The 8,789-nt window shown below is 45.9% G+C and overlaps 1 protein-coding gene across 5 annotated transcripts in view; it reads right to left on the minus strand.

The window, feature by feature from the left end:
* Nucleotides 1-8,789, minus strand: part of Mlh3 (mutL homolog 3) — a 46,165-nt gene that overhangs the window by 11,096 nt on the left and 26,280 nt on the right. For 4 of the 5 annotated variants that reach the window (XR_002818582.1, XM_004624967.2, XM_023703691.1 and 1 more), the window contains 3 exons: nt 3,728-3,751; nt 3,562-3,640; nt 1,600-1,751 (listed from right to left, as the gene is read on the minus strand). Coding sequence is in view for 4 of the 5 variants with exons in the window: in XM_004624967.2 (XP_004625024.1) it covers nt 1,600-1,751; nt 3,562-3,640; nt 3,728-3,751 (255 nt within the window). In the remaining variant the exon portion in view is untranslated. Of the gene's footprint in view, nt 1-1,599; nt 1,752-3,561; nt 3,646-3,727; nt 3,752-8,789 lie in introns of those variants that run through there. The other variant, XM_023703707.1, reaches the window with a different exon arrangement.

Below are 8,789 nucleotides of genomic sequence, written 5' to 3' on the forward strand. Positions count from 1 at the left end.
ACACGCAGACCTGGTCACAGCCAGAGACACTTGGAAATCCTCCATCTCCCCGGCATGGTCATGTGATGGTGGCAACAGGGACAAAGCTCTTTATCCATGGAGGCCTGGCAGGGGACACCTTCTTTGATGATCTCCATTGTATTGACATAAGTAAGTAGGTGGGGACGTGGGGGTTCCTTAAAAGTTTTTAAGATGTGCGTGAAAGAATGTAGCTTTAGCTTTGCTCTTCTGTTCAGCATGGGTAACTTGACCAGCTGACAAAATCTTCGTCAGATTCTGTCAAGTGTGGCCTGAATGATAATCAGTAATCATAACGATAAAAGCGACAATTACCGAGAGCTTAGTATATTCTCGGCCATTTATTATCTCTAATCCCTCCGACAACCCATTGTGCTGCCCAGCCAGGTCTCCTTGAGACCTTGGCCACTGCCCACAAGGGACCTGGCTAACATTTCGGTTGGGCCTACAAGTGGATGGTGAGAATTGCACACTTCTCAGAATAAATCCCTGAAAACTCTTGGAGGAGAAAGCGTTGTCTCCAGAGAGCCTGGCCTCACTCCTCCAAGTTGGGAGCTTCATCTGCGCAGGGACTCCACCTCTTCTGAACCCAGTGTGTGCTTAGCAGTTGGCAGTGTGTGGGGCACAGAGAGGGTGAGAAGTGCGCGTCTGTGCAGGGTTCGGGGTAATGAAATCGTGCTCTGCACCAGACCACAAGAGCAGTGGAACGATGGGCAGAAGGCAGAGCGGCTCTTTTTTTTTGAGAGAGAGCTTCACGTTCTGTGCAGGGTGCCTTGAACTCACTTTGTAGCCCAGGCTGGTCTCAGAATCAAAATGATCCTTCTGCCTCAGCTCCTTCAAGCCCAACCTAGGAAATTTAGCAATTAAGCAAGAGCCTGTCTCAAAATTAAAAAGTACTGGATGTGTCAGCATACACCTTTAACCCCCAGGACTTGGGAGGTTGGGGCTGACCTGAGTTACATAGTTTAAAAACAACCTAAACTACATAATGAAACAATAATAACAACAATAACAATAACAGTAAAAAGGCATAGTGGCACACATCTGTCATCCAGAATTCAAGAGACTGAGATAGGATTGCTGTGAATTTACAAAACAAAACTCAAGGGCTGGGGACATAGCCCATTGGCATAAGCTCCTGCCTGGCAAGTGCACGGTCCAGAGTTCAATCCCTGGTGCCAGAAAAACCAACCAAATAAAAAAATAAATAAATTAATTAAAAAACAAAAAAAACCCTCAGACCTAGACATGGTGGTACATTCTTCTAATCCCAGCACTCTGGAGGTTGAGGCAGGAGGATCCTTGTGAATTCGAGACCAGCCTGTGCTACAAAATAGTGAGACCTTGCATAAAAAAAATTAAAAAAAAAAAAAAAGGTTAAAAATATAAAGCTATCATGTGGATAATCTGACCGTTCAGTCTAAGCTCCACTTTGTGACCTGGAAGACAAAATCAGTAGGCTTTGCACAAATTTCCCATCAAGTTTTCCAGAACTTTCCTACTTGGGAAGCATGAAGAGAGATTACATCCAGATGGCAGGGCATGCGCTGTCTCCTGCTACTCCCGTTAGTCACAGTGTACCTGCTTCACAGGCTCCAGGTGGTCTAGATCAGCTAGCGGCAGCATGGACGGTCTCCCGTGAGCACACTGGAAAGGCAGCTGACACCAGGACAGGGCGTCCACAAGGCGACAGCTGTCCTCAGGGCTCAGGCGGTCATTAAACTTAATGGCCCCTAAACATGAGAGAGAGAGCAGGAGGTTACAGTGCCCACGGCGAAGCCAGCGCTGACCCTGGGTGAGCAACAGCTCTTAGCTTCTGCAACATGGCTGTCATAGTGCTTCAGTGGGGCACTCACTGCCAAGGGGAAAAGTGAGGCTCTAGGACCAGCCTCTCCTCTCTTAGCTCTTTGCTGTGGCCTGCCCTTCCAGTTCTGGTAAGAGGCATTCCTTATCTAGTGAGAATCTTGCCCTCAGGGCTTTGTTCAAGAGGGAGAGCGGCAGGCACACTGACATGCACACGGCAGGGCATGCTGAAGTCAGCGCAGGCTTCCCCTAGCAGCCTTGGGTTTCCCCCCACAGGGCCCATTTTATTTGCTCTTTTTTTCTAATTTCCATAATAATAATCTTCCTAATTTAAACTCTCATTCTGTGAAAATCTGCTTTTATTCCTAGACTAATTCACTTAGTCAACAAATGCCTCTTAAGCATAAACTCTGTGTGAGGCGCTTTGCCAAGCTGTAAATGATACACATGTTCTACCTCATAAAGCTTATGGTCTGTAACAGGTGAGACAGGCACTAAGCGAACAATTATACAATAACTTAAATTGTAATTACTATAAAACATAGAATATGAATACATAATAGGAAAGTTGGAGCCAATTTAGGAGGTCAGGAAATGCTTTCTCGAAAAAATGTTGGGTTAAAAAAGAAGAGAAAGGGAGTTCAGGCAGAGGAAAGCCCAGTGAGAAGGCCCAAGGCTGACAGAAGTGGGTACACAGGAAGGACAAGGCCAAAGAAGCAGGTCAGGACATAAGCACAAGGTGGAGTACGGTGGGGGACAAGCCACGGAGACGCAGATGAGGGCCGTCCCCGAAGCCAGACCACCGTGGCCATGGAAAGTACAGCACTTCTATAGCAAGGGCAGCAGCTGCTCAGCACCACATTTTAGCTGAAGAATGACACACAGGGGGATGCCTCTGGATGACGCCCAGGTGCTAAAGGATGAGTGGCTCTGAGCAGGAGCCAAACAGACGTGAGGAACCACGAAGATGTGGTATCTCAAGGACGAGGAAGCAGCAGTGGAGGTGGGTGGAACAGAGACTTAGGCTAGCTTAAGACAGCAACTATGAACTGTGCGGTATAGCAGAAAAGGGCAAAAGACTTGAGGTCCCTGCAGCAGACAGGCTGGTGATGGGTGGTGGCTTCCAAGCTGGGGAGACCAGAGGTGAAGAGAGAGACAGATGCAGATGGCGGCATGGGGCGCGGTCAGTGGACCAAGCCCCACTGTCACCAACGACAGTTGCAGGGGACTACCCAGAGGTTGCGATTCCAAAGTCAGTGCCCCGATACCATTTTCTACAGTTCATCGTACTCTCCTTATAACGAATCGAATTCTCCTTACAGGGACTGTAATGCCCTCTGAGCAGAGCTAAAGGTTTCGGTGTGACTTGCTGGGCTTCTGCTCTTTCTTAGCAGCCCAATCTCCTCGCACTCTGTCGCTCATCACGCTGGGGCCTCCCTGTTCCCGTGTCTGCACAGCTGCGCCCTCTTCCCACAGTGATCCCCTCATCCTCACCCTTCAGAGCCTGGCCCACGGGTGCCTCTTCTAGGCGTCTCTCCCGGCTCCAGTCACGAGCAGAGGTGCTGAGATTTGTGAAAGCTATTTTCTAGGCTTTAGTTTTATGAGTACTGCTTCATGGCCTAAATCATACTTCTCAAGGGGCCAGCAGAAATGTGCCTTCTGCCTCCCTCTTTCGTAATCACTGCAGCACTGCCATCACTCAGGACGCAGTGCTCAGCAGCTGGCCATGGGGGCTCTTACCGTGACAGGCCTGGGAGGCCAGCACCTTCTGGACCGTCAGTGGCAGGGTCCCCTGGATGCTTCCAGTGGTCCGCAGCAGCTACATTGACAAGAGAAGGGGGCAGGACAATGAAGCCTTTGGTGTACGGTGTCTCTGTGAACCCGCACATTTAGAAAAAAAGCTTACCTCCACTTGTTCCCGAATATATTCCTACAAGGCAAAAAGGGAAATAGGAGATATTAGTCTACTATTATGTTTTACTGCCTTTCATAGTTTGCAAAATATCCTAATTTGCCTTTCATAGTTTGCAAAATATCCGAATTTGCTTCTCTAAGATATACCTCCTGAAGGACAGTTCTAGCGGTGCAACACTCAGACACAAATGTATCTGTTTAAGCCTGTTCCTTTATATTTATAATCTTACTCAGATCACGTATAACATTACAGACAAGCTGAGAAGAAATATACAAAAATCATCAACACAACTGAGCACAGTCACTTAAATATTATAAAGATTAAGTGAACAGTCACTTTCTATAAGCTTTTTGGGGCAATTCCTTCTAGGCCAAAAAGTTTATTTTATGAAGCATTTTGTTGAGATATTTCTTGTCCCTATGGATCTCTGTACCTGAGTTAACCTTTCAGTTATACATAGTTATATCCTACTGATATCACTGACCAAAAAAAACCCCAACCAAACAAAAAAAAAAAACCCTAAAGAAATTTAAAGCCAATGTATTTAGCGCTGCCAACATTTAATTTCTGGAGGGGAGGTACAGGCCTATTCTGAGATACAGCACATTTCATTAGTGCTTTATAAATCCCAACAGGGTGATTTTCCTTACTCTGCTTTTTCCCTTTCTCCCCTCCCCGCCCCCCTTCCTCGTCTCTCTCTCCTCTGCCCTTCCTTTCCCTTCTCCCTCCCTCCTGCCCTCCCTTCCTCCCTTCATTTTTCTGTTACAGTACTTGGGACTAAACCCTGAGCCTTCACTGAAATAATTTTTTTTTTTTTTTTAATTTTGAGACAGGGTCTTACTAAGTCATTCAATTGCCCAGTCTGGGTTGGAGCTTGTAACCTTCCTGCCTCAGCCTCCCAGAATGCTGGGATTACAGGGAGGTAACACAATGCCTAGCCAGGGTGATTTTTTTTTTTTTTTTTTAAATCTTGGAAATTTCTTTCTGTATACTCTAGTCTACATGCTTAAGAGCTAGGTGGTAGATATTTTCTTATATCTATTTCAAAAGCTACATATCTTTCCAAACCAATCTAAATAGAAAGATGAGGGTCAGCCAGATAGCCCAGCAAACTAAAGCACCTGCTTAGGCAGAGCATAGTGGCTGGGATTCAATCCCTGGCATGCCACGCTGGACCCACCCCTGGTGTGGAAGGCAGCTGAGACTGGGCGAGGTGGCGCGTGCCTATAATCTTAGCACTTGGGAGGCTGAAAACAGGAGAATCACTATGAGTCTGATCTATGTAGTGAGACCTTATATTAAACACACACACACACAAAACAAAACAAAACCAAGCACTTCACACACCATGAGTACACAAGTAGGTGTTCAACCAAATAGATGTCTCATAATACCCCCCTAATAAAACAGTGTGGACAGAAATTAAACCTAACATCTTTGCTATTGTGGTTAAACATCAGCTTGTATGCCTGATAAAGGAAAGAACAGTGTCAGTCTCAGTCTATTTTTATTTTGGGGGTCCGGTTAATCTCACATAATGTGTGTGTGTGTGTGCGTGTGCGCATGTGTGTGTGTACTGGCAATCAAATGCAGGACCTGGCGCTTGCCAGGCAGGCACGTGTGCCACTGAGCTATATCCCCAGGTTCAATGCAATGTTAAAAGGTCCACTCATCAGGCTGTGGTATAGAACTTTATGTAAGTATGTATTATTAATCTTTGCAATGCCAGTATTCAAGTAGCCACCTCTTCAAAATACCAGCCTCTTCCAGAATCAATAAAACCCCTGCTGGTCAGCCCAACTTAATATGATCAAAGTTTTCTGAAACTGGAAAACTGCAAGCTCTGTTTCAATTTTTTATTTTATTTTATTTTATTTATTTATTTATTTATGTGTGTGTGTGTGTGTGTGTGTGGCCAGCTCAGCCCACCAGGGGGCGGGGCTGGCTGGCATGTGGTGCTGGGGACTGAACCGCGGTCCCTGTGCTTTGCTAAGCTTGTTCTAAGTAGGTGTTTTAGACCACTGAGCCATCTCACCAGCCCCTCTGTTTCAATTTGAGGTAAACTTCTTAATGGTAGTCTTTGAAGTGACTTCAGGAAAAGTTTTTATTAAAAATTTCTGGTTAAATTTTTAGGGATTAATTTACAACGAAAGATTCTAACAGATCCTACCTTTTGGAGGTAAGACAACTTGGAGCACACGTCTTAGAAGAAATGAATTCTTGGGCCGGGGAGATAGTTCAGTAGAATAAGCACTTGCCTGGCAAGCGCAAGGGCCTGAGTTCAAACTCCAGTTCCGCCAAAAAAAAAAAGAGTTCTATAGCGAAAAAGGTTGTCAGATCAAAAGGAAGCTTGGAAAGAGTAAAATCAAGGTACTCGAAGGCTGGCACTGCTAACTTCCTCTCGCTCTCAAATTTCTTTTCATTCTTTCCCTACAAACATGCTCAAGTCTTTTCCAGCTTAAAACAAAAACCCTTCTCAGCCGCTGTCTGCTCCCTCACTTCTGGGTCATGTTTAACCTCCTACTGGGCAGAGCAGCCGTGTGGCCCTGCTGCTCTCCCCTGACCCACTGCCTGCTTCTGCAGACCTCCTGCCTGGGGAGTGATCTCTCAGGCCCACCTCTGTCCCTGCAGAGCCAACCCCGATTCTCAGGCTTTGCTTTTGGGCCCCTGTGGACCATTCTCTTCTTGCTCACAAGGACCCCAAGTCTTGGTAGTATCTCCTTCCCTGGATTTCTTCCTTCCTCACAAGTTTTCCATCATCTTTACAGTTTTCTCCTTTTAGTAGTCACTTTCCTGCCTTTTGCCAAAACACACGCTGTGAACACTAGGTGCTGCAGGTCGGAGTCTTCCACGCTCCATGCTATATATTCTTCCAGAACCAACTTACTTCTTCAGCCTTCTCCAGTTTCCACTATGAAAGTGTAAATGCTACAAACTCTCAGACAGAAGTAGCCCACACTCCTCTTCCGGGAGCTTGGTCTGGAGGGCTGTCTGCTCGCTGGATGTCACCATCTGAAGAGACGCTCTGTGTCTACGATGAGGCTGTGGCCTACCTCCTTGCTGCGGGTGCCTTTCCTCCAGCATGCTTCTCTGCGAATGGAACCATCCTTCTTTCATAGAGCAAGAGCCTGAGCAGCACTGTCATAAGCCTTTTTTCTCTCACCCCTCCTGTACCTGCTGCTCGCCAGGGCTTCTCGGGTCTACCTCCTCAGCAGGGGCTCAGCTAGGGCCCTCCTCTGCATGCCCACCACAAGGGACCACACACACCTCAGCTGCTCAGGGCCGAGCCAGTGCAAAGGCCGCAGCTCTGCTCACCGTGCCTCCAACTGTTCCACCCTGTGACTTACCTACAAGTTTACCTCTTAATTTTCATTTGGATATTTCTAAAGGAATTCAGATTTCTAGAAAAATAGCAGATTTAGCTGATGTACATTTGCTTGTGCTCTATACAGAACGAGAGAGAAAGGAGTAGAAATCATAAGAAAAAAGAACTGGAAGATTTGCAAAAGAACCAAATAAAACTTCTGTAAATCAAAAAATCTCACTGAAATAAAAACTCAGTATGCAAGTTAAAGATATCATTAAAAAGCAGATGAGAGGAAGGGGACATAAAAAGGATTAAGATGTGTTTCGCAGATGAACCAACTCCTCCCATTAACGTAATCACTATGTACTACAAACATGGACTAATAAAAATAAAAATTAAAAGCATAAAAAGCAGATGAAGAGACTTTAGTTTACTGGAACAGAAATGAAGGAAATTTCCCAGAATGTGCCAAGAAAGTATGGGAGGTGTGGAGAACAGGAAAGCGAGGTGCTATGGAGGTCTTCTGGGATGGACTTCCAGGAGGAGATGACAGGCGCAGCAAGGCTTGAGGTGCTGAAAGCCATACCCTTCCCAAGCCGAAGAAGCACATGAAGACAACAATAAATATAAATCCACGACACTTCAGAACATCAAAGACAAAAGCCATTTTTAAAAAATGTATTGAGTACAGAGTCTATAGGGTCTTACTACACCGATAGGACTCTGGCGATCCTTCTGCTGTCAGCCTTCCCAGTGCTGGGATTACAGGCGTGCCACCAGAGTCTCAGTTACTGTCTCAGAGACCCCCAGGGGTGGGGCCTGCAGGGCGGGACCAGAGCGATCCCTGGTCCCTGCATCTGCCTAAGCAGGCACTTATATCCACTGAGCTATCTGACTGGCCCTCAAAAACAATCTTTTTTTATGTGTGTGTGGAACCAGGGATAGAACTCAGGCCCTTGTGCTTGCAAGGGAAGCACTTATTCAACTGAGCCATCTCCCCGGTCCTTCAAAAACAATCTTAAAAGCAACCAGAAAGAAATTCAGACTCCTTACAGTCTGAAAGACTGGCAGTGGACTTAAGGGACAGAAACAGAAAGTCAAAAGTAAAGGAATGCCAGCCCCGCCCCAGGGGCACGCTGAGACAGCAACTGAGACTGGGCATAGTGACACACGCCCATAATCCCAGCACTTGGGAGGCTAAAAACAGGAGGATCACTACAAGTCTGATCTGTGGAGTGAGACCCTATATTAAATACATTTTTTTAAAAAAAGGAAAATTTTGAAAATGGTGGGGGACAAGTAGCAGTGTGGAAATTTTTTTAATGTTTACTTTTTAATGGTAATTTTGACTTTTTTTTCCCCTTTGGACACAAGAGTTCACTATGTGGTTCAGGCTGGCCTCCGAGTCCAAGCCATCTGCTTGCCTCAGTCTCTAGTGCTGTGATTATAGGCAGGCGCCACCACACCCAGCCTCGAACTGTGCTTTTAACTAGATTGTCATTAAAGTGTGAAGGCAAAATAAAGTTTTGGCATAGATAGTTTATCATTCATAGACTCTCAGTAAAAGGGCTTTAAGAAATTTACTTCAGTAAAAAGAAAACAATATAGAAAGAATAAGAAGGATGCAAGAGGCAACAGTAAACAGACTCTGGTAAGCATTTTGTTTTTAATTAGCAGAATATATTTATTGGGGGAAAGAAAGCTCCTGTCTGAGAGAGAGACAGACGGGGGGGGGGGGGGGGGGGG

The sequence above is a fragment of the Octodon degus genome, unplaced genomic scaffold, assembly GCF_000260255.1.
Source record: "Octodon degus isolate 3935 unplaced genomic scaffold, OctDeg1.0 scaffold00007, whole genome shotgun sequence".
NCBI lineage: Eukaryota > Metazoa > Chordata > Mammalia > Rodentia > Octodontidae > Octodon > Octodon degus.